Genomic DNA, 26,432 nt, shown 5'->3' on the forward strand with positions numbered 1-26,432 from the left:
AAGTTAAAAAACCATTAATTTTTTCCATTGGATATTTTTCCCTGATTTGTCAAAGATTAGTTTACCATAGAGTTGAGGGTCAATTTCTGGAGTCTCCATTCTTTTCCATTGGTCTCTGTGACTGTTTTTGTGCCAATACCATGCTGTCTTGGTGATCACAGCTTTGTAATAGAGCTTGAAGTCAGGCAACATGATGCACCAGGTTTGTTTTTCTTCTTCTTTATTCCCTTGGCAATGTGTGGTCTTTTCTGGTTCCATACAAATTTTAGGACAATTTGTTCCAGCTCTTTGAAAAATGCCAACGGTATTTTAATAGGAATGGCATTTCAAGCGCATATTGCTCTGGGTAGGATAAACATTTTAACAATGTTTATTCTTCCAGTCCATGAGTATGGAATGTTTTGCCATCTTTTTGTGTTTTCCTCAATGTCTTTCATTAGTATTCTGTAGTTTCTAGAGTATAGATTCTTTACCTCTTTGGTTAGGTTTATTCCTAGCTATCTTATGGTTTTTTGTTGCTATTGTTGGGGCGCCTGGGTGGCTCAGTGGATTAAGCCGCTGCCTTCGGCTCAGGTCATGATCTCAGGGTCCTGGGATCGAGCCCCGCATCGGGCTCTCTGCTCCACAGGGAGCCTGCTTCCTTCTCTCTCTGCCTGCCTCTCTGCCTGCTTGTGATCTCTCTCTCCGTCAAATAAATAAATAAAATCTTTAGAAAAAAAAAAAAAATCTCAATTTAATGTTTTTTATTGATCTGATTCTTTATTTTGGTTAACAGCTGGGTTATGTAGTTGGTTGCTTCCATGTTGGAAGCATAGATCTTCATAATTATTAGATTTTCTTGTTGGATAGACCCTTTATGAATCATATACAGGAGACCATAGACAGTAACCTCTTAGACATTGGCCACAGTTACTTCTTTCTTTGTCTCCAAAGACAAAGGAAACAAAAGCAAAAATGACCTTTTGGGACTTCATTGAGATAAAAAGCTTCTGCACAGCAGAGATGCACTTCAATGGATGAATGGAGAAAGAAGTGGTACTATATACAATAGAATATTATTCAGCCATCAGAAAGGATGAATATCCACCATTGTATTGACATGGGTGGAACTAGAGGGGATTATATTAAGTGAAGTAAGTCAAACAGAGAAAAATAATTATCACATGGTTTCACTCATATGTGGAGCATAAGCAATAATACGGAAGACCATAGGGGAAGGGAGGGAAATCTGAAGGGGGAGAAATCAGAGAGGGAGATGAACCATGAGAGACTATGGATGCTGGAAAACAAACTGAGGGTTTCAGAGGGGAGGAGGTTGGAGAGAAGGGGTATAGGGTGATGGATATTAAGGAGGTCATGTGTTGTGATGAACACTGGGTGTTATACTTAACTAATGAATCATTGAACACTACATCAAAAACTAATGACGTACTATACAGTGGGTAACTGAACATAATAAAAAAATCATTAATTTGCCACCACAACAGTAATACTTGAAACATAAGAAATATGAAAGATGATAAAATGAGTGAGTGAAATTTGATAGGAACAGAATATTTAGTTTCAAAATGTCTCTCCACATATTATTCCCTAATTATAGGGTAAACAATAGCAACTTTACAGTTGATAATCTTGGTGAACACCACCTTAAACAAGGGATAGAGTTTTCATCTCTAAGGACAGACCATCTAACATCATGTGCTTCCCATTGTGATTCACTGAGATGGAATCAACACTATCTTTGTAGTATTCCCACCAAACTCCCTAGTAACCTGAACTATAATAAGAAGCATCAGGCAAACCCAATTGAGGATCTATCATACAAAATAAGCAGCTTGTACTTTTAAAATATCAATGACATGAAAGACAAAAAAGGGCTAAAAGTCAGTCCTCACTAAAGGAGATGAATAGATGTGATAACTAATGGCTCTGTGATCTGGATTGGTTCCTGAACCACCAGATTCATAGGACAACAGAGGATATTAATTGAACCATTGGAGGATATTAATCAGACCATTGAAAGGATTGAAATAAGATTTGTAGACAAAGTAATGTGATCACATCAATATTAAATGGTGTGTTCATAATGCAGATATATTTTTTCACTGGGAAGAAAGAATACCAGAACAGACAATAATTGTGAATGCACATGCATAGAATCACATAGTACAAGGGAAAACTGGAATAATGTTGGGAGAGTTTTACAAATCTTCCAATGAATAAGTTCAAATGTTTATAAAATTAGAACTTCTTTGTCATGCCCATTCAGAACTATAGACCCACCTTTGGAGGTTCAGTGCTTCAGGTCAAGACCTGGCCTTGCAGGGGGGCTTAACACTTAGGAGAGACACTGGCACTTGTTACCAATAGTTACTTTCCAAAGAAACTCTGAGCAATTAACGTAGGTATTTTTTCTTTGGGAATCAGATTTTGGGATCTTGAGATTGGAGACTAGCAGAGATTTTAAGCAGGTACATGGGGAAATGGGGTATGGGTTGGCAGTATGAAGTCAATAGAGCCCTTAAGAGGTGGGAAAATTCAGAGAGTCCTTAAAATGGAGACAGGTCTCAGTCAACTGGCGATGGAACTATCTTGAAAGTGACTTCCTAAGGTCTCTATCATTCCTGGTTCAGAGTATCTTCTCTGTGGAGAAGGTTAGAGAGGGTTAAGGAGACTCAGGAACCCCTCCTTCCAATTGCCCCAGGGTTGGGAAGGTGAGGACACATTAACCAGTGGAGTAATCACCCTGAGAGGAGGAGAAGCTGGGAAAACAGAGGAAGAGAGGCAAAATCCATTCCTCTCCTCTTCCCCAGCTGCTTGCAAGCACATTTCCTTGGCTGCCAGAACAGCACATGCTTCCGGAGTCCACAGGTTGCTGGGCAGTGCTCTTGGGACAGGGCTCTGGGCACAGGGTTGTGCTCTGAAGCTAGAACAAGAGTCAGCATGGCAGGGCAGTGGACACTGCTGCTTGCTGCCTTCCTTCTGCCTGGGTTCCTGCTCTCAGAGGCCGCCAAAATTCTGACTGTATCATCCTCCCTAGGTGAGTGCTTGGCAGGAGAATTAGAGACAGCTGCTTCCTAGGCACCTCAGCCAGGGCTCAGGCAGACAGCCTTGGGTCAGAGTGTCATTCCATATGGTTTTCCAAACAGGGCTTAGTCCCAGACTAGGGAGAAGAGGGAGTGGGTCTGGAGACAAAAAAAAAACAAAACAAACAAAAAACAAAAAAAAAACCAGTTTCCTTTCCTCTCTTTTTATCTGCTCTGGAGGTGATTCCCATTGTGCATAGCTGGGGCCAGAATTTAGTTCCAGTGCTGACCTGGAGACCTTGAGACACCTACTCTAGGGAAGGCAGGGACTTTGAGAGGCACACCCTAGAAGTCTGGGGGTGTGCAGTAGATGCTGGTAGAAAGTGGAAGGTGAGGTCAGTTTCAGGCTCTTGGAGGCCAAGGATGGGGGCTTTTGGGGGCAACAGTATAGATTGGGAATGTGTCATTAATAGGACACCTGGAGAACTGACAGGGCAGAGGAGGGGGCCCCAGGATAATGATCTTGGGAGCCCTTCTCTGTTTTCACCCTTGGTGGTGGAAGGTTTTGAAAGGCAGTGAAGCAGTTAGTTCTGTGTGAACTCAGGTTTATTTCCTTTATTTTTGCCTCCAAAGGCAACAGAAGGGGACAGGAACATTTATCAGGATAAGGAGGCATCATAGGATAGAATTACCTCAAGATTCTTTTGGATCCAGTGTGAAGGGATAGAGGGCTCTGATGATCACTTTTAGATCCCTGTGAATTTGGGGATCCTAGAACTTTAAGAAACCATTGAGTTCATCTAATTGGGCATCACTCTTTTTATTTCCTGAGAGGCACTCTGAGGGTCAGGGGAAATGAGGGGCCTTTTGCAAGAGCACATCAGACCTCCATGATGGACACACTCGGACTTTACACACTGTTTCTTACCTTGAACCTGTCTTCTTGCCCAAACTCTATACAGTAAGGATTCCTAAAAATCAGTATTTTAAAAATCTTGATTTTTATTTTAAATCAATTTTTTTAAAATAGTGGCAAAAAACAAAAACTAGAAGAAAACAAACTTCCTTACCTCTTCAGAGCACATCTCCTCCAGACTCTGAGAGGGAGCAGGTATGGTTTGGAGACTCTGGAAGCCCCACCTCTGGCCCAGAATGCACTAGGCTCACCAAGAACTCAGGAATGGCTGCCTCTGTAGGATAGCTTCTCCCCTGTGTCCTTTCTTTCCAAGGATTAAATGTGAAGCCAGATCAGGCAGTCTGAGAGAGTAGGGGTTTTTGTTTTCTATTATCCTTGTTACCTCAGGCAAGACAAGCACAGATATAAAAGACTAGAGTGATTTCCACAGATACACACCACTCTGATAATCCTACATCCCTCTCTGCTGACCCAATCATCATGAAATCTTCATCTTGCTAACAATGTGGGCCAGTTCTCAATGTGGGAAAATTTCTATTCCTTTATTCCTAATAGGACTTTCTCTGTCTCTGAGACCCATAGACTAAAATAAAAGAGGTCCCATGATCACTCATGGTTTTAGAAAATCATTGCATTGATAGAACTTGTACCTCCCAGAAAATCAAAATTCTCATTCATTGGAATCTCAGGAGTCTTAGGATGGGTGATACCCCAGTCTGTCACGTGCAGGATCCTGTAGTCCCACCCAAGGGTCCATAGTTATCCTGAATGCCTTAATTTGATGTTCAGCAATTTTCAGGCCTGACTGGAAACATCCTGCCAAATATATTTGAATCTCCAGGATTTTGATTCTAAAGGGTGGGTCTACCTCCTTCTGCTTCAAATCCTATTTCTTGGACTGATATTTATGTTCCCATGTGTCTGGTTCCCACTCTAACATGCATTTCCAGAGAGAAGGATTCTGTAAAGAGCTCTGACTGTCTACTAGGAACCCTTCCCAATCCCCCACACAGCACTGTTTCTAATTTCCAGTACAGTTATTTCTTTAGGGCATGGTGTCTCCTAAGGTCTGGCTATAATCAGTATGTACCTCGGATCAGGATCTCTCCTTAAGGCCCAAGCAGAGAAGTGCATCACACTGACATGGAGACTATGAGTCACAAAAGGAAGTATCTGATGGAGCATTGCCCCAGGTCAAGATTTGGACAGACCAGATAGAGATATCTCTGTTGGAGCATACCCAAAGTGAGACAGGGGGACTGAACTAATTTATCTTCCTTGGATCACCATCAACACTTTGTCCCCTTACCTTGCATATCCCTATCCTCCACATCAATTTCAGACTCTCTGCTCACATCTTTACAAAAATGAAATTTTATATTGTTCCTAGGTGGAAGCCATTATCTCCTGCTGGACCAGGTATCTGAGATTCTTCAAGATCATGGTCATAATGTCACTATGTTTCTTCACATTGAAGAATTTTTAATCCCAGGTATGTTTTTTTTTGAATCATTTCATTCTTCTATCCCAGAGAGACAGTGTCTTCTGTACAGCACTGCTTAGCACAAAATCTCTTTGAATCTAGCTATATTGAAAGAAGGGGAAAAATCTGTGTGTGTCTGTTTTTATGTTACATGCTGGATATCATAATAGGATCTATAGACCAGGACCCCACATGCCATAACTCCATGGTTTACCCCCTTACCTAGGGGTTACTTCATTTCAGGCAAACCTCCATATATGATTATGATCATTTTGATAACTGCTGCTCTGTGGTGTGCCTTTAATTGTATTGAACAGAAGGGTGCTGTCATATTTCTAGCTTCTGTTTTGTAAGAAGAGTTGTTCTTCCTCTTATATAGGTTACTTTCCACTCTTGTTATGAGACCAGAACTTTAAGAAAGCTTCTTAAAAGGATGTCTTTTGGCCATGTCCCAGAATCAGAATCTATCAGTGAGATGATCCTATTTTCCTGAGAAGTCACTGGCTGTCCATGACTTGTGTATAGTGATGTCAGGTGTTCTTGAGTCTCTGAATCCAAAAAATTTGTAGCTAAGATGAAGCTCATCAATCGTGTCAAGTCTCTCTGTTGGGCAGGAATATAGAGGACCAAAGAACTCAAAAGATTTGTTCATGTTCACATAACAGGTTAATAATAGATTTGGGTGGATCTGGAATTTAACTCTAGGTTTCTCATTCAGAATTGTTGAAGCTTTACTTTAAAAAAAACCCCAAATTAATCATTTTTGATAAACACAAATATGATCAATTATGAACATTTGGAGTTGAACTTCAGGCTCTGTTACAGTTTAATCACCTTCTAAATTGGCTTCTATTTTGTTTACTGGATATCCTTTCTATCCTTCCTATACACATCCCTTTGTTTGTCAGTCTGATTGTGTATTTGCCTTGACTGACAACCATGGTAGTTGTAGTCCATGATTGTTTCATTTTGGTGATTCCTACAGATTGAGGAACTGCTGAAAGCTGTAGACGTTCTACCTGTTTGACAAATATACCCACACTCAAAACTACTAACCATTCAGGGGACCCATGGATTCTCTTAGTCTTATTCTTGGTTCCAAGTTTTAATAGTCCAGAGTTTCTTGCAATATTTACCATTCACTGGGGATTTCTGAGGTTTTGAAATAGATTATTTCTTTTCTCTTCAGCAGTAGACCTTGGGGGAGGTCTTCAAATAAAGAAACATGTGATTGGGTTATTTTTGTTGACCCGATTGAACACTCAATATTGAAACTTTAGAACCTGCATTAACTGCCTGCTTGGATAACTTCCCCACAGGCTTTTTATTAACAACTTTAATGGATAAATGACTGCAGGAAAACTCAGTTAGCTATGTTTTATATTGCTGACACATAGGATTTTTCTAATCAATAACCGAAGTCACAAGTTTAAGATGCCACTTTCCAATGGACTTAATTATCTGCAATTCTGACTCTTCCTTTTCCTGAGAGAGGATGTTGTACCTCTCCTTCTACCAGGTAGATATTCCCCAGATGACAGGTCTTCTTTGTATTGGGGATCTGTGCACTTACATCTTTGGTTCTCAGGGGGCTTGCCTACAAACATTTAAGTGCATTTCTGCCTGGCGGGATATTGTCCTGACCAGATAATTCCACCCCTTGAAGTAATTTAATCCAGCTTTCTTTGGGTATGGAGGCAGGAGAGGAGATCAGTAGCTGATGTAAGGAAGCCCTATGTTGAAATTCAAGCTTTGATTAGACTCATGGGCTCCTTAGTTATCTATGAAGCAGTGCTCACTTTAGCCCTGGGAGTTAAAAAACCCAGTATCTTAGTCTTCTGTTACCAAGGGGAGGTCAGTTTCTTCTTGCTGGGGTTTATAGAGTTTAATAAATTACAACCATTATTTTCCTCTGAATTTTAGATCCTATTGAGAGAAATTTACAGAAGTTAGATCAAAATGCACCTTTATCTAGCTGATCGGGGAGCTTTCCTTAGATCTTCATTAACTGTCAAGGCTGAGTCGTAGCTTGAGAAGAGGCTCTGTATAACCTATGGGTTTTGTTCTGTTTCATTCTTTATGGTGCCTTGGGTAGTTTATTCCCATGTCTTCACTGACTGTTCTCAGGAAGACCCCAACCGAAGAGCTTTCTCTCCCCATAGCTCTCTTGTGGTATACTGGTATTCTGCCCTGTGAGTTCCAGCTGCCATGTCCTCCCCCAAATCTGATGTGCTCCCTCAGGAAAATGGCAGGCCAGATCTGGGTATCTCCTCCACGAGCTATATCTTGGAAGTTTTCTCCAGCTGTCCACGAATATCCTGTACTATCTGGGGTGCAATGTCTAAAAACCATTTTAGCATGTGTTTGGTCTGGTTTTATTTAGTAAAGAATTTCAATATGGTCCTGTCATCTTCTTGTGGGCACAGATTGAAGTTCCTTATCTTCATTATTTAAACCATTGTATTGAAATAATATTTGCAATTTGTTATCTTTGGATATATACATATGGTAGCATATGTATGTATTTATACCTGTAAAACTATCAACATCATCAAGATAACAAATATATCTGTTCCTCATCAGAAGATGTCTAATGTCCTTCTGCAGTCTCCCCTCCCAGCTCTCCCACCTTTCCATTCCCATTGCCTATCGATCCCTAATATGTCACCATAAGTTAGATTGTATCATGTAGATTTTATAGAAATTGGATCATAATTATGCTGCCTCAGATTTTGGTTTATTGAACTCAGTAAAAAGTATTTTGTGATTCATTTATAATGTGTGTATGCATAGTTCATTCACTTTTATTGCTGAATAGTGTTCTATGTATGGATTACCACAATGTTTTTATTTAGTTCCTTGTTGATGGGCATTAGGGGTGTCTCCTATTTGAGCTACTACAAATAAACCTGCTGTGAAGAGTTGTGTCGCAGCCTGTGTATAAACACGTATTATCTTTTTTGTGGATTAACTGGTAGGAGTGCAGTAGCTGAACCATACTTTAGGTGTATATTTCACTTTTGAAGAAATGGCCACACCATTTCCCAAGAGGCTGTAACATTCTGCCTTCTCATGGCAGAAGTGACTGCAAGTTCTATGCACACCATATCCTTGTCAATACTTGATATGGTTAGTCTTTTCATTTTTAATCACCACTGTGTAAGTGTTTAGTTGTGTGTCATGGTGGTTTTCATGTGCATTTCCTTTATCACTAATGATGCTGTACATTTTTTTCATGTACTTATTTGTCATTCATATATCTTTACTGGTAACTGTTTTCCAAATTTGCCATTCATAAATTGGGTTATTTGTTCTTATTATTGAGTCTTCAGATATTTTGGATATAAGTATTTTATTAGATATAAATATGCAAATATTCTTTCCAGTCCATGACTTATCTTTCACTCTCTTAGCAGTACCTTTGGAAGAGCAGAATATTTAAGTTGGTGAAGTGTAATTTCATGCTTCTGTGACATGTGTTGGTATGAATATATGATTTTTTTTTTGCTTATTTTGTCAAAATAATGAATGACACTGATTTACACATGTTAAATTAACCTTGCATTCTGGGAACGAATTCCACTTAGTCTCAATGTGTTTTCTCTTTTATGTAATTTTTATGTAATTTGTTCAATTTTGGTTGAAATTTTATATCCATGTCCATGTGGTTCCATGGTTCTCTAATTTTCTTGGGATTTCTTTCTTTCTTTTTTTTGGCAATGTTATCAGTGCAATAGTTTCCTGACAGAATGAATTGGGTAGTATTCCTCTTTCACTTTTCTGGAAGAGTTTGGGTAAAACTATTGTTTCTTCTGAAATTGTTGTAGGCACCCTGAAAGACTATTGTTGATTTCTAACTTCTACACACCCCAAAGTTAGATTTGGATGTTGAGATTTATAGCCTTGTATACACACAAAGAGGCTATAAAGTGGTTTATTAGGGGCTCCTGGCTCACTCAGTCGGTAGAGCATGAAACGTTCAATCTTGGGGTTGTGGGTTTGAGCCCCCACTTTGGATGCAGAGATTACTTAAACATAAAATATTTAAAAATATGATGGCTTATTAAGAACATAATCAGGCTTCATGGAGAGAGTAAAGAAAATCTCAATCTGGTCCAAACACACATTGAGAGAGCAGGGAAAAGAGGATGCTTTGGGGCTTTTATGGTGGTCAGTGGTGGGACTGGAATGGGTGTTTCACTTCATGTTTGACTGATAATGAGAACGTCCTGTTTCATTTATTTCAGTTGGATCTTTTATAAGAAAGTCATTATGGCATTTTATGAGACCTGCTGCCTGAGGCTGGTGAGGGCTGCTGCCTGAGGCTGGTGAGGGAGTTGAATGTTTCACTGAATGTCTTTTTCAAAAGACCGGTGTTGTGCATGTGGAGAAATGAAGCAGTGCCTTGGTCATGATCAGTAATGTCTGAAAATCTGTAGAGGATAAGGAGTCTTGCTTCATGCTGTGCGTTGTGTCTTTGGTGTATGGAGACACATGTGTAACCTTCAGGTATATTTTGGATATCTATGTGGCAAGAGTTTCTGTGCTCTTTACCCAAATGTAATAACCTTTCATCTTTATAGGTCTCTTTGGAATGTCTTTTTCTTCTTTAAGTTAACTTTGGTAGTTTCAGTCTCTAAGAATTTGTCCATATCACCTGTTCTCCTATAGCCCTTTTCATTTCTGTGTGGTCATTAGTGGTGTTCCTTCTTTCATCTGTGTTCCTAATAATTTGTATCTTTCTTGTTTGTAAATGTTCTGGATCTTTTCAAAGAACTGACTCTGCTTTCATTGACTTCTGTTGGTTTTCTATTTCCAATTTTATTAGTTTCCCCCAATCTTTGTCAATTTTACCTTCTGTTTTAGCTTTAGTACACTTTCTTCCCCAGTGTCTTAAAGTAGAAGAATAGGTATTGATATGATAACTTCCTTTTTATTTTTTATTTATTTTTAATTTTTTTGTTTTTAATTTTTTAATAAACATATAATGTATTTTTATCCCCAGGGGTACAGATCTGTGAATCGCCAGGTTTACACACTTCACAGCACTCACCATAGCACATACCCTCCACAATGTTCATAACCCGACCCCCCCCTCTGCCCCTCCCCCCACCATCTCTCAGTTTGTTTTGTGAGATTAAGAGTCATTTATGGTTTGTCTCCCTCCCAATCCCATCTTGTTTCATTTTTTCCTTCCCTAACCCCCAAACCCCCCATGTTGCGTCTCTACTTCCTCATATCAGGGAGATCATATGATAGTTGTCTTTCTCTGATTGACTTATTTCACTAAGCACAATACCCTCTAGTTCCATCCACATCATCACAACAGGCAAGATTTCATTTCTTTTGATGGCTGCATAGTATTCCATTCTGTATATATACCACATCTTCTTTATCCATTCATCTGTTGATGGACATCTAGATTCTTTCCATAGTTTGGCTATTGCAGACATTGCTGCTATAAAATTTGGGTGCACATTCCCCTTCAGATCACTACGTTTGTATCTTAGGGTAAATACCCAGTAGTGCAATTGATAGGGTAGTTCTATTTTCAACTTTTTGAGGAATCTTCATGCTGTTTTCCAGAGTGGTTGCACCAGCTTGCATTCCCACCAACACTGTAGGAGGGTTCCCCTTTCTCCGCATCCTTGCCAGAATCTGTCATTTACTGATTTGTTAATTTTAGCCATTCTGACTGGCGTGAGGTGATATCTCACTGTGGTTTTGATTTGTATTTCCCTGATGCTGGTAATGTGGAGAACTTTTTCATGTGTCTGTTGGCCATCTGGATGTCTTCTTTGCAGAAATGTCTGTTCATGTTCTCTGCCCATTTCTTGATTGGATTATTTGTTCTTTGGGTGTTGAGTTTGCTAAGTTCTTTATAGATTTTGGACACTAGCCCTTTATCTGATATGTCATTTGCAAATATCTTCTCCCATTCTGTCAGTTGTCTTTTGGTTTTGTTAACTGTTTCCTTTGCTGTGCAAAAGCTTTTGATCTTGATGAAATCCCAAGAGCTCATTTCTGCCCTTGCTTCCTTTGCCTTTGGCGATGTTTCTAGGAAGAATTTGCTGTGGCTGAGGTCGAAGAGATTGTTGCCTGTGTTCTCCTCAAGGATTTTGATGGATTCCTTTCTCACATTGAGGTCCTTCATCCATTTTGAGTTATTTTCATGTGTGGTGTAAGGAAATGGTCCAATTTCATTTTTCTAGCATGTGGCTGTCCAATTTTCCTAACACCATTTATTGAAATGCTGTCTTTTTTCCATTGAACATTCTTTCTGCTTTATTGAAGATTAGTTGACCATAGAGTTGAGGGTCTATTTCTGGGATCTCTGTTCTGTTACATTGATTGATGTGTCTGTTTTTGTGCCAGTACCATACTGTCTTGATGATGACAGCTTTGTAATAGAGCTTGAAGTCCGGAATTGTGATGCCACCAATGTTGGCTTTCTTTTTCAATATTCCTTTGGCTATTCGAGGTCTTTTCTGGTTCTGTATAAATCTGAGGATTATTTGTTCCATTTCTTTGAAAAAAAATGGGTGGGATTTTGATAGGGATTGCATTAAATGTGTAGATTGCTTTAGGTAGCGTAGACATTTTCACAATATTTGTTCTTCCAGTCCATGAGCATGGGACATTTTTCCATTTCTTTGTGTCTTCCTCTATTTCTTTCATGAGTACTTTATAGTTTTCTGAGTATAAATTCTTAGCCTCCTTGGTCAGGTTTATTCCTAGATATCTTATAGTTTTGGGTGCAGTTGTAAATGGGATTGACTCCTTAATTTCTTTTTCTTCTGTCTTTTGTTGGTGTAGAGAAATGCAACTGATTTCTATGCATTGATTTTTATATCCTGACACTTTACTAAATTCCTGTACAAGTTCTAGCAGTTTTGGAATGGAGTCTTTTGGGTTTTCCACATGTAGTATCATATCATCTGCAAAGAGTGAAAGTTTGACTTCTTTGCTGATTGGTGTGCCTTTAATTTCTTTTTGTTGTCTGATTGCTGAGGCTAGGACTTCTAGTACTATGTTGAAGAGCAGTGGTGATAGTGGACATCCCTGCCGGGTTCCTGACCTTAGCAGAAAACCTTTCAGTTTTTCTCTATTGAGGATGATATTTGCGGTGGGTTTTTCATAGATGGCTTTAATAATATTGAGGAATGTGCCCTCTATCCATACACTTTGAAGAGGTTTTTTATTTATTTATTTATTTTCAGCATAACAGTACTCATTGTTTTTGCACAATACCCAGTGCTCCATGCAATACGTGCCCTCTCTGTTACCCTCCACCTCGTTCCCCAACCTCCCACCCTCTGCCCCTTCAAAACCCTCAGGTTGTTTTTCAGAGTCCATAGTGTCTCATGATTCATCTCCCCTTCAATTTCCCACAACTCCCTTCTCCTCTCCATCTCCCCATGTCCTCCATGTTATTTGTTATGCTCCACAAATAAGTGAAACTTATTATGATACTTGACTCTCTCTGCTTGTCTTATTTCGTTCAGCGTAATCTCTTCCAGTCCCATCCATGTTGCTACAAAAGTTGGGTATTCATCCTTTCTGATGGAGGCATGATACTCCATCATGTATATGTACCACATCTTCCTTATACATTCATCTGTTGAAGGGCATCTTGGTTCTTTCCACAGTTTGCGACCGTGGCCATTGCTGCTATAAACATTGGGATACAGATGGCTCTTCTTTTCACTACATCTGTATCTTTGGGGTAAATACCCAGCAGTGCAATTGCAGGGTCATAGGAAAGTTCTATTTTTAATTTCTTCAGGAATCTCCACACTGTTCTCCAAAGTGGCTGCACCAACTTGCATTCCCACCAACAGTGTAAGAGGGTTCCCCTTTCTCCACAACCTCTCCAACACACGTTGTTTCCTGTCTTGCTAATTTTGGCCATTCTAACTGGTGTAAGGTGATATCTCAATGTGGTTTTAATTTGAATCTCCCTGATGGCTAGTGATGATGAGCATTTTTTCATGTGTCAGATAGCCATTTGTATGTCTTCATTGGAGAAGTGTCTGTTCATATCTTCTGCCCATTTTTTGATATGATTATCTGTTTTGTGTGTGTTGAGTTTGAGAAGTTCTTTATAGATCTTGGATATCAACCTTTCGTCTGTACTGTCATTTGCAAATATTTTCTCCCATTCCGTGGGTTGCCTTTTTGTTTTGTTGACTGTTTCCTTTGCTGTGCAGAAGCTTTTGATCTTGATGAAGTCCCAAAAGTTCATTTTCACTTTTGTTTCCTTGGCCTTTGGAGACATATCTTGAAAGAAGTTGCTGTGGCTGATATCGAAGAGGTTACTGCCTATGTTCTCCTCTAGGATTCTGATGGATTCCTGTCTCACGTTGAGGTCTTTTATCCATTTCGAGTTTATCTTTGAGTACGGTGTAAGAGAATGGTCGAGTTTCATTCTTCTACACATAGCTGTCCAGTTTTCCCAGCACTATTTATTGAAGAGACTGTCTTTTTTCCATTGTATATTTTTTCCCATTTTGTCGAAGATTATTTGACCATAGAGTTGAGAGTCCATATCTGGGCTCTCCACTCTGTTCCACTGGTCTATGTGTCTGTTTTTATGCCAGTACCGCACTGTCTTGGTGATCACAGCTTTGTTGTAAAGCTTGAAATCAGGTAATGTGATGCCACCAGTTTTGTTTTTCTTTTTCAACATTTCCTTAGCAATTCGGGGTATTTTCTGATTCCATACAAATTTTAGGATTATTTGCTCCAGCTCTTTGAAAAATACCAGTGGAATTTTGATCAGAATGGCATTAAAAGCATAGATTGCTCTAGGCAGTATAGACATTTTAACAATGTTTATTCATACACTTTGAAGAGTTTTGATCAGTAAGGGATGCTGTACTTTGTCAAATGCTTTTTCAGCATCCATTGAGAGTATCACAGGGTTCTTGTTCTTTCTTTTATTAATGTGTTGTATCACATTGATTGATTTGTGGATGTTGAACTAACCTTGCAGCCCTGGAATAAATCCCACTTGGTCATGGTAAATAATCCTTTTAATGTATTGTTGAATCTTACTGACTAGTATTTTGGTGAGAATTTTCGCATCTGTGTTGATCAAGGATATTGGTCTGTAATTCTCTTTTTTGATGGGATCCTTGTCTGGTTTTGGGATCAAGGTGATGCTGGCCTCATAAGATGAGTTTGGAAGTTTTCCTTCCATTTCTATTTTGGAACAGTTTCAGGAGAATAGGAATTAGTTCTTTAAATGTTTGGTAGAATTCCCCTGGGAAGCCGTCAGGCCCTGGGCTTTTGTTTGTTTGGAGATTGTTGATGTCTGTTTCAATCTCCTTACTGGTTATGGGTCTGTTCAGGTTTTCTATTTCTTCCTGGTTCAGTTGTGGCAGTTTATATGACTCTAGGAATGCATCCATTTCTTCCAGATTGTCAAATTTGTTGGCATAGAGTTGCTCATAGTATGTTTTTATAATTGTTTGTTTTTCTTTGGTGTTGGTTGTGATCTCTCCTCTTTCATTCGTGATTTTATTTATTTGGGTCCTTTCTCTTTTCTTTTTGATAAGTCTGGCCAGGGGTTTATCAATCTTATTCATTCTTTCAAAGAACCAGCTCCTAGTTTCGTTGATTTGTTCTATTATTTTTATTGGTTTCTATTTCATTGATTTCTTCTCTGATCTTTATGATTTCTCTTCTTCTTCTGGGTTTAGGCTTTCTTTGTTGTTCTTTCTTTAGCTCCATTAGGTGGAGCGTTAGGTTGTGTATTTGAGACCTTCCTTGTTTCTTTAGAAAGTCTTGTACCACTATGTATTTTCCTCTCAGGACTGCCATTGCTGTGTCCCACAGATTTTGAACCATTGTGTTTTCATTATCATTTGTTTCAATGATTTTTTTCAATTCTTCTTTAATTTCCGGGTTGACCTATTCATTCTTTAGAAGGATGCTGTTTAGTCTCTATGTATTTGGGTTCTTTCTAAATTTCCTCTTGTGATTGAGTTCTAGCTTCAGAACATTGTGATCTGAGAATATGCAGGGAATGATCCCAATCTTTTGATACTGGTTGAGACCTGATTTACGACCCAGGATGTGATCTATTCTGGAGAATGTTCCATGTGCACTAGAGAAGAATGTGTGTTCTGTTGCTTTGGGATGAAATGTTCTAAATGTATCTGTGATGTCCATCTGGTCCAGTGTCATTTAAGGCCTTTATTTCCTTGTTGATCTTTTGCTTGGATGATCTGTCCATTTCAGTGAGGGGAGTGTTAAAGTCCCCTACTATTATTGTATTATTATTGATGTGTTTCTTTGATTTTGTTATTAATTGGTTTATATAGTTGGCTGCTCCCATGTTAGGGGCATAGATGTTTAAAATTGTTAGATCTTCTTGTTGGACAGACCCTTTGAGTATGATATAGTGTCCTTCCTCATCTCCTATTATAGTCTTTCACTTAAAATCTAATTGATCTGATATAAGGATTGCACCCCAGCTTTCTTCTGATGTCCATTAGCATGGTAAATTGTTTTCCACCCCCTCACTTTAAATCTGGTGGTGTCTTCAGGTCTAAAATGAGTTTCTTGTAGGCAACATATTGATGGGTTTTGTTTTTTTATCCATTCTGATACCCTGTGTCTTTTGATTGGGACATTTAGCCCATTAACATTCAGGGTAACTATTGAGAGATATGAATTTCATGCCATTTTATTGCCTGTAAGGTGACTGTTACTGTATATTGTCTCTGTTCCTTTCTGATCTACTACTTTTAGGCTCTCTCTTTGCTTAGAGGACCCCTTTCAATATTTCCTGTAGAGCTGGTTTGGTGTTTGCAAATTCTTTCAGTTTTTGTTTGTCCTGGAAGCTTTTTATCTCTCCTTGTATTTTCAATGATAGCCTAGCTGGATATAGTATTCTTGGCTGCATGTTTTTCTCATTTAGTACTCTGAATATATCATGCCAGTTCTTTCTGGCCTGCCAGGTCTCTGTGGATAAGTCTGCTGCCAATCTAATTATTTCCATTGTATGTTACAGACTTCTTGTCCTGGGCTGTTTTCAGGATTTTCTCTTTATTGCTAAGACCTATAAATTTTACTATTAGGTGACGGGGTTCTCTGCACCTCCTGGATTTTGATGCTTGTTCCCTTTGCCATAATAGGGAAATTCTCTATAATAATTCTCTCTAATATACCTTCTGCTCCCCCTCTCTCTTCTTCTTCTGGAATCCCAATTATTCTAATGTTGTTTTGTCTTATGGTGTCACTTATCTCTCCAATTCTCCCCTTGTGGTTCAGTAGCTGTTTGTTCCTCTTTTGCTCAACTTTTTATTCTGTCATTTGGTCTTCTATATCACTATTTCTTTCTTCTGCCTCATATATTGCAGCAGTGAGAGCCTCCATTTTTGATTACACCTCATTAATAGCTTTTTTGATTTCGACTTGGTTAGAATTTAGTTCTTTTATTTTTCCAGAAAGTGTTTTTATTTCTCCAGAGAGGGTTTCTCTAATATCTTCCATGCCTTTTTCGAGCCTGGCTCAAACCTTGAGAATCATCATTCTGAACTCTAGATCGGACATCTTACCAATGTCTGTATTGATGAGGTCCCTAGGCTTCGGTACTGCCTCTTGTTCTTTTTTTTGTGGTGAGTTTTGCTGCCCTGTCATTTTGTCCAGATAAGAGTATATGAAGGAGGAAATAAAATACTAAAAGGGTAGCAAAGACCCCAGGAAAATGCGCTATAACCAAATCAGAAGAGACCCCAAATCGTGGGAGGGACAAAGGGAATAAAAAGAAGTTCAAAAAAATAAAAATAAAAATAGATAACAGAATGGTCAAACTTCATTCTTCTACATATAGCTGTCCAATTTCCCTAGCACCATTTTATTGAAGACACTCTCTTTTTTCCACTGTATATTTTTTCCTGTTTTGTCGAAGATTATTTGACCATAGAGTTGAAGGTCCATATCTGGACTCTCTACTCTTTCCACTGGTCTATGTGTCTGTTTTTATGCCAGTACCATGCTGTCTTCATGATCACAGCTTTGTAGTAAAGCTTGAAATCAGGTAACATGATGCCGCCAGATTTGTTTTTGTTTTTCAACATTTCCTTAGCAATTTGGGGTCTCTTCTGATTCCATACAAATTTTAGGATAATTTGCTCCAGCTCTTTGAAAAATACCAGTGGAGGGCGCCTGGGTGGCTCAGTGGTTTAAGCCGCTGTCTTCGGCTCAGGTCATGATCTCAGGGTCCTGGGATCGAGTCCCGCATCGGGCTCTCTGCTTGGCAGGGAGCCTGCTTCCCTCTCACTCTCTCTGCCTGCCTCTCTGCCTACTTGTGATCTCTCTCTGTCAAATAAATAAATAAAAATCTAAAAAAAAAAAATTGTTTAGAAAAATACCAGTGGATTTTTGATTGGAATGGCATTAAAAGTATAGATTGCTCTAGGCAGTATAGACATTTTAACAATGTTTATTCTTCTGATCCAAGAGCATGGAATGGTCTTCCATCTTTTTGTGTCTTCTTCAATTTCTTTCATGAGTGTTCTGTAGTTCTTCGAGTACAGATCCTTTACCACTTTGGTTAGGTTTATTCCCAGGTATCTTATGGCTCTTGGTGCTCTAGTAAATGGAATCGATTCTCTAATTTCCCTTTCTGTATTTTCATTGTTAGTGTATAAGAAAGCCACTGATTTCTGTACATTGACTTTGTATCCTGCCACGTTACTGAATTGCTGTATGAGTTCTAGTAGTTTGGGGGTGGAGTCTTTGGGGTTTTCCATATAAAGAATCATGTCATCGGTGAAGAGAGAGAGTTTGACTTCTTCCTTGCCAATTTGGATACCTTTTATTTCTCTTTGTTGTCTGATTGCTGTTGCTAGGACTTCTAATACTATGTTGAACAAGAGTGGTGAGAGTGGGCATCCTTGTTGTGTTCCTGATCTCAACGGGAAGGCTGTGAGCTTTTTCCCATTGAGGATGTTATTTGCTGTGGGTCTTTCATAGATAGATTTTATGAAGTTCAGGAATGTTCCCTCTATCCCTATACTTTGAAGCGTTTTCATCAGGAACGGATGCTGGATTTTGTCAAAATGGATGGAGACATAAAGAGTTTCCAAGACCAGCAAGGCTTAAAAGACTATGCAACCACCAAGCCAACACTGCAGGAAATTTTAAGGGGGGGTCCTATAAAAGAGAAAAAAATCCTAAGAATATCATTGAACAGAAATATAGAAACAATCTACAGACAGAAAGACTTCAAAGGCAAAACGATGTCAATAAAAACCTATCGCTCAATAATCACTCTCAATGTGAATGGCCTAAATGCGGCCATAAAATGACACAGGGTTGCAGATTGGATAAAACGACAGGACCCATCCATATGTTGCCTACAAGAGACCCATTTTGAACCTAAGGATACACCCAGACTGAAAGTGAAGGGATGGAGAAGCATCTTTCATGCCAATGGGCCTCAAAAGAAGGCTGGGGTAGCGATTCTCATATCAGATAAATTAGATTTTAAACTAAAGACTGTAGTCAGAGATACAGAAGGACACTACATAATTCTTAAAGGGACTATCCGCCAAGATGATCTAACAATTGTGAATATTTATGCCCCCAATATGGAAGCAGCCAATTACATAAGAAAACTATTAATCAAGATAAAGAGTCATATTGATATGAATACAATAATAGTAAGAGATCTTAATATGCCTCTCTCAGAAATAGACAGATCATCGAAGCAGAAAATTAATAAAGAAATAAGAGCATTGAATGAAACATTGGACCAGATGGACCTCATCAACATATACAGAACATTCCACCCTAAAACAACAGAATACTCATTCTTATCAAGTGCACATGGAACCTTCTCCAGAATAGGACCACATACTGGGTCACAAAGCAGGACTCAACCGATACCCCGATACCAAAAGACTGACATCATTCCCTGCATATTCTCAGATCACAATGCTTTGAACCTGGAACTCAATCACAAGGAAAAGTTCAGAAGGAACTCAAACACCTGGAAGCTAAATACCACCTTGCTTAAGAATGCTTGGATCAACCAGGAGATCAAAGAAGAACTTAAACAATTCATGGAAACCAATGAGAATGAAGACACTTCGGTCCAAAACCTATGGGATACAGCAAAGGCAGTTCTAAGGGGGAAATACATAGCTATCCAAGCCTCCCTCAAAAAATTTGAAAAATGTAGGGGCTCCTGGGTGGCTCAGTGGTTTAAGCCGCTGCCTTCGGCTCAGGTCATGATCTCAGGGTCCTGGGATCGAGTCCCGCATCGGGCTCTCTGATTGGCAGGGAGTCTGCTTCCTCCTCTCTCTCTCTGCCTGCCTCTCTGCCTACTTGTGATCTCTCTCTGTCAAATAAATAAATAAAATCTTAAAAAGAAAATTTGAAAAATGTAGAATACACCAGCTGTCTCTACACCTTAAAGAACTGGAGAATCAACAACAAATCAAACCAACTCCACATGCAAGAAGGGAAATAATCAAGATTAGAGCAGAGATCAATGAGGTAGAAACGAGAGATACAGTAGAACGTATCAATGAAACTAGAAGCTGGTTTTTTTGAAAGAATCAATAAGATCGATAAACCATTGGCCACACTAATCCAAAAGAGAAGAGAGAAAGCCCAAATTAATAAAATTATGAATGAAAAGGGAGAGATCACAACTAACACCAAGGAAATAGAAACAATCATCAGAAATCATTACCAACAGTTATATGCCAATAAGCTAAGCAACCTAGATGAAATGGATGCATTCCTGGAAAACTACAAACTCCCAAAATTGAACCAGGAAGAAATTGACAACCTCGATAGACTGATATCTAGTAACAAGATTGAAGCAGTAATCAAAAACCTCCCAAAAAACAAGAGCCCAGGACCTGACGGATTCCCTGGGGAATTCTACCAAACTTTCAAAGAAGAAATAACAACAATTCTCCTGAAGCTGTTCCAAAAAATTGAAGCAGAAGGAAAACTTCCAGACTCTTTTTATGAAGCCAGCATTACCCTGATCCCCAAACCAGGCAAAGACCCTACCAAAAAGGAGAATTTCAGACCAATATCACTGATGAATATGGATGCAAAGATTCTCAACAAGATCCTAGCAAACAGGATCCAGCAGCGCATTAAAAAGATTATCCACCATGACCAGGTGGGATTCATCCCTGGGTTGCAAGGTTGGTTCAACATTCGCCAATCAATCAATGTGATAGAACAAATCAATTAAAGAAGAGAGAAGAACCACACGGTCCTCTCAATTGGAGACATATCTTGAAAGAAGTTGTTGTGGCTGATATCGAAGAGGTTACTGCCTATGTTCTCCTCTAGGATTCTGATGGATTCCTGTCTCATGTTGAGGTCTTTTATCCATTTCGAGTTTATCTTTGTGTATGGTGTAAGAGAATGGTCGAGTTTCATTCTTCTACATATAGCTGTCCAATTTTCCCAGCACCATTTATTGAAGAGACTGTCTTTTTTCCACTGTATATTTTTTCCTGCCTTGTTGAAGATTATTTGACCATATTTTTGTCCCCTAGTGCCAATTATGGAAGCTTCTGAGTAGGGTGAGGTAAGGATTTCCCTACTTGGGTCTGGCTTGCTTGGCTTGAAACTCCTCCTCACTTAAGAGATGACATGTTGAGGCTTTCTTCTCTGTTTGCCAAGTTATGTTCCAGAAGGTTAAGGGGGAGATAGAGCTTGAAAACTGTCATCAGTCCAACTTCAAAATGGTGTCAGACTTTTTTTACACATGACTGATGGGAGAAATTCCAGGATGTGAAGTTGGACTGCAGAAGACTGCTTTTTTAAATCTAAGTTTGGTAATTTTTTTGGCAGGGTGAAAAACCTGTGCATGTATCACTTTTAATTTTAATGAAAATGATTTCTTTTTGTAGATGGGAAATGCCTGGGAAGCTGGGATAAAATATGTATTTAGATATGAAGTGTACCATTCACTATATGTATACTCTGGACCAATTATCTGGTACTCCTTTCTCACCTATAAAATGGTGACTAGTTATACCTTTAAGTGCGAACTTTAAAGAGAAACTTCTGGTACTTTAAAATGAATAAAAGTGACTGTATCATTATATGGTTCTCAATAAAATTTAGCAGGTTGCATGATTGAAGAATTGAGAAAGCAGAAAAACCAAACCAAACCAACGTTCAAAAAGCAAACATTTGAATATATACACAATCCTTGGAATTAACAAACATGATATCATCATGTCAATGTTAATTAGGGCTGTATGGTATAATTAAAAATTTCCTTATTGGTGTGCTATTTTTAATTTTTATTTCTTTTTAGAAAATAAAAACATTTCATACAAAGTTATCAGTTGGCTTCCATCTGATAATCATAGAAAAGAATTTAAGAAACTTTTTGATTTCTTTGACAGAAGCTTTGCTTGGCAGGTAATTTGTTTTATTCTTTGAATGAAACACTTGCCACTTTAGTGATAGAAATGAATGGTTGCATGCATGGATACTTGCATGTCTAGATGGATGAGTGGATGGATGGGGAGATCAATGATGATGGCAGTGGATGGATGGAGTAGATGAGTTTTGCACTCCCAATCTTCAGTCTTTGTACTGTTGCTATTCCACTGCAAGTATGTATGTATTTCCATATAGTGAGGGAACTGTTCCTTCTGGATGTTCCAGGCAACATTTGACCTAGATATTTGTTTTCATACTCTGTACAATAAAGAGGTGGTTTAGACAATTTAAATTTCTCATTGTTGGTAGGTAAGTGAGGCCCATCATGTAATACTTATTTATCCTCCCCTATCCTCACATAAATTCAAGAATAGAAAGATGCTTATGAATATTGTTTTTTTAAAGATTTTTAAATTTATTTGACAGAGAAAGAGAGAGATCAAAAGTAAGCAGAGAGGCAGGCAGAGAGAGAGGGGAATGCGGGCTCCCAGCTGAGCAGAGAGCCTGATGTGAAGCTCGATCCAGGATCCTGAGATCATGACCAGAGCCCAAGGCAGAGGCTTAACCCACTGAGCCACCCAGGCACCCCTGAATATTGTTTTTTTAATACCTTGAACCACTGTCTTTTAAACTCATTTGAAAAACCAAGTATCTTAGTGATATAAAATGAGTGAGTAACCCGAGAGATGTTTTCATTACCTGGGAAATATCAAGTTATAAGGAAAAGGCACAAATTCATTCCTTGCCGGGTTAATACAGTGGCCTCATCTCTATCTCTCTTCTTTCCATAGAAATTCTATTTGCTACAGGATGGTTCTAAAATCTGGCTTTTTCCATAAATCCCTTTTCCTTAGTCAGACTAGAAGACCAAATTCTCTCATCTATAAGAGATCTGATCTAAAGTTTTCCTTTGAAAATTTGTCTACTTCATCTTGTGTTGTTATTCACATGTTTTAAAATTATATGTCTAGGGCACCTGGGTGGCTCAGTTGGTTAAGCAACTGCCTTCAGCTCAGGTCATGATCCCAGAGTCCCAGGAATGAGTCCTGCATTGGGCTCCCAGCTCTGCAGGGAATCTGCTTCTCCCTTGACCTTCTACCCTCTCATGCTCTCTCTCTCTCTCTCTTTTTAAAGATTTTATTTATTTATTTGACAGACAGATCACAAGTAGGCAGAGAGACAGGCAGAGAGAGAGAAGGGAGGAAGCAGACTCCCTGCTGAGCAGAGAGCCAGATGCAAGGCTCGATCCCAGGACCCTGGGATCATGAGCTGAGCTGAAGGCAGAGGCTTTAACCCACTGAGCCACCCAGGTACACACACTCATGCTCTCTCTTACTTGCTCTCTCTCAAATAAATAAATAAAATCTTTAAAAAAATAAATAAAACTATGTCTTGTCTCTTCTCCCTCACTTGATTATTTTAGAGACCAGTTTTACACACATGTTAAATATGGTATAAAATGTGAAGCACAGTGCTTTCCTGTATTTCTTCAATGGATTAACTTAATTTCCAATATAAGTAATGCTCTACTTTTGAAGAATTTGTACTTCATATCTTGAATTTTCAACAATATTAACCAATATTTCTTTATATAAAAACTTTTATAATGTAAGAGAGAATAATTTCAGCTAATCACCTGTTGTCACATGAAGATGATTTTAAATCCCAGGTATATCTGCATATTGCTAATAAGCTCTCACCTATGGTCCTTCTTTAAGTGGGCTGGTAGGGTAGAATGTTACACAGGTTACAGATTTGCTGGGCCTTGGTTCTCTCAGTCCTTCATTCAACTAGGAGGCCCATGGGTCTCCAAAGCACCTGGCCTGTAACCTCTCATAAAGAATATTCTCATCTATCACCCATATGCTGTATAAAAAAGGTCATATTCCTTGCAGACACTGATGGAAAAACATTGAGAGAATAATTCCTGGAATAGTGCCATAGACAAGAGTCTTAATAGATAGTGGTAAAATTTTAGCATGAACTTTTGTAAATACTCCAGCTGGCATGAAATGGAAGGATAATAATTAGCTTTGAATAGGCTTTTATTTTTGTTTGTTTAAAAATGTTAATCTCTTTAGGTAGGAAGAGATAAATCTCATGTTCAGCTTAAAATTTAGATTCTAATACTACTGTCAGAATGTTCCTTATATGAGGCAATCTGTCAAATTTAGGATATACCCAGTTTCAAATAAATGGGCTACATCATGAATATTGATGCCATGAAATTATTTCCACAGTTTGGTTAGGAAACAGGATAGTCACTTGTAAGATGTTACTATGAAACTTCAACAGAACAAATGAAACAAATTAACTTCAACAGGACATCACAGAATGTATCAGCTAGACACGGGACTCTGAGATCTACTAGTGACAGAGCATGTTTTCGATGTAGGATGACCTTAAAAAGAACAAAGTAAACCAAAACAAAAAGACCAACTAGAAGGACCATGAATTATCTTTACTAGTGCATATGTATGGATTGGCCAGAGAAAGGGGAGGGGAGGAAGTGAGAACATTTTAAGAAGCAGAAACACCCAGGGGCACCTGGGTGGCTCAGTGGGTTAAGCCTCTGCCTTCAGCTCAGGTCATGATCTCAGGGTCCTGAGATCGAGCCCCACGTGGGGCTCTCTGCTCAGCGGGGAGCCTGATTCCCTTCCTCTCTCTCTGCCTGCCTCTCTGCCTACTTGTGATCTCTCTCTGTCAAATAAATAAAATCTTAAAAAAAAAAAAAAAAAAGAAGCAGAAACACCCAGAGCAGAGTGACGAGAGAGAGTATTCATTAGACACTGGTAAATTATGTGGACTGATGCCAGATATGATCTTACTTACCTGGGATATTTTCTTTGAGTCAAAGATTCTCTTAAGCTTTGTGAAATTACAGCTCCAATGAATATTTGCCATTAATTTTTTTTACAGAGAAACACCTGACAAATTTTTTAAGTTAATGGAACAACTGGGAATCCAATGCAGTGATTTGCTAAAGAGAGGTGATATCATGGATTCCTTGAAAAATGAGAACTTTGACCTGATATTCATTGAAGCATTTGACTTCTGTTCTTTCCTGGTTGCTGAGAAGCTTGGGAAGCCATTTGTGGCAATTATTCCCACCCAGTTTAGCACTTTGGACCTTGGGCTACCAAGCCCTGTGTCTTATGTTCCAGTATTCCGTTCCTTTCTAACTGACCACATGGACTTCTGGGGCAGACTGAAGAATTTGTTGAGGTTCTTTGGTTTTTCCATGAAGCAACGGCAAATCCAGTCTATATTTGACAATACCATCAAGGAACATTTTCCAGAAGGTTCAAGGCCAGTTCTGTCTCATCTTCTAAAGAAAGCAGAGCTGTGGTTTGTTAACTCTGACTTTGCCCTTGAGTTTGCTCGGCCTCTACTTCCCAACACTGTGTATGTTGGAGGCTTAATGGTGAGACCTGTTAAACCAGTACCACAAGTAAGTGAAACCTTAGCTCTCAATATGGACTTCACGGAGAGCTCTTCAGTGCAGAACTGGTGGCTCCCCTGCCAGTAGGAACTGGAGTGATGTAGTGTGAGAAAGACAACAATGAGGATATATATATTTATTTTATTTTATATTTTACTATAAATATATATTTATTTTTATATTTTTCTAGTCTATTTTTTGTATTTGATTCTATTTCAAATTTGATTTTATTGTGGTAAAAACACAATGTGAGATCTACACCCTTATCAAATTTTTAACAGTACAAAGCATAATTATTTACTGTTGGTATCATGTGTACCTCACATCTATAAGATATTATTCATCTTGCTTACCTGAAACTCTTCCTCCATAGAATAACAACTACCCTTTTCCCTCACATTCCCTACCCTTGCAAACCAACTCCCACTTTTGATTCTAAAATATGACTATATTTGATGCTTTCTATAAGTTAATTCATGCAGTATTTGTATTCTGGCTTTTGCCACTTAGCATAATTTCCCTAAGATTCGTTTTCTCATATTGGAAAATTTCTTTCTTGAAGAGTAAGCAGTAAGTAGTATTCCATTATATATATACATATTATATATATACATATATATATAATAACAGATTAATCTCTTATCAGCAATAGTTTGTAGTTATTTTCTATTCTGTAGGTTGTCTGTTACTCTGTTGATTTTTTCTTTTACCCATGCAGACGCTTTTTAGTTTAGTTTAATGTAGTCATAATTAGTTTTATGGTTGTTGTTTGTTTTGGTGTTTGTTCATTTTGAATTTGGTATTTCATTTTCTTTTGCATTGTGCTAATCATTGTGAAATCGTTGCTAAGACCAACACCATGAAAGTTTTCCCCTATGTTTTCTTCTAAGAGCTTTGTAGTTTCAGGTCTTACATTTAAATCTTTAATCCATTTTGAGTTGAGTTTTTTGTATGGTGTAAGGTGAGGGTAGATTTTATTCTTGTTCATGTGAATATCCAATGCTGGGGTAGGGATTCTGATCAGATGGTGTTTTCAAAGCTATTTGCTGTCTTCAGTGAGACTGGTTACACATTCACATAGGGTACAGTTCATCTTTAGTTCTTTAAATATATATATTTTAA

The 26,432-nt window shown here is 38.5% G+C and overlaps 2 protein-coding genes across 3 annotated transcripts in view; both read left to right on the forward strand.

The window, feature by feature from the left end:
- Window positions 1-2,943: 2,943 nt before the first annotated feature.
- LOC123939132 (UDP-glucuronosyltransferase 3A2-like) overlaps window positions 2,944-26,432 on the forward strand; it is a 41,332-nt gene continuing 17,843 nt past the window's right edge. Inside the window, exons 1-6 of one of the 2 annotated variants that reach the window (XM_046001077.1) lie at window positions 2,944-3,040; window positions 5,333-5,434; window positions 16,858-16,863; window positions 21,738-21,835; window positions 24,359-24,395; window positions 24,814-25,319. In XM_046001077.1, the coding sequence (XP_045857033.1) occupies window positions 2,944-3,040; window positions 5,333-5,434; window positions 16,858-16,863; window positions 21,738-21,835; window positions 24,359-24,395; window positions 24,814-25,319 (846 nt within the window). The remainder of the gene's footprint in view (window positions 3,041-5,332; window positions 5,435-16,857; window positions 16,864-21,737; window positions 21,836-24,358; window positions 24,396-24,813; window positions 25,320-26,432) is intronic. The other variant, XM_046001079.1, reaches the window with a different exon arrangement.
- The window catches only part of LOC123939131 (UDP-glucuronosyltransferase 3A1-like), a 79,436-nt gene continuing 58,426 nt past the window's right edge, over window positions 5,423-26,432 (forward strand). The window contains exon 1 of the mRNA XM_046001076.1: window positions 5,423-5,434. The gene's annotated coding sequence lies outside the window, so the exon portion shown is untranslated. The remainder of the gene's footprint in view (window positions 5,435-26,432) is intronic.

The sequence above is a fragment of the Meles meles genome, chromosome 3 (assembly GCF_922984935.1).
Source record: "Meles meles chromosome 3, mMelMel3.1 paternal haplotype, whole genome shotgun sequence".
In the NCBI taxonomy this organism is placed as follows: domain Eukaryota; kingdom Metazoa; phylum Chordata; class Mammalia; order Carnivora; family Mustelidae; genus Meles; species Meles meles.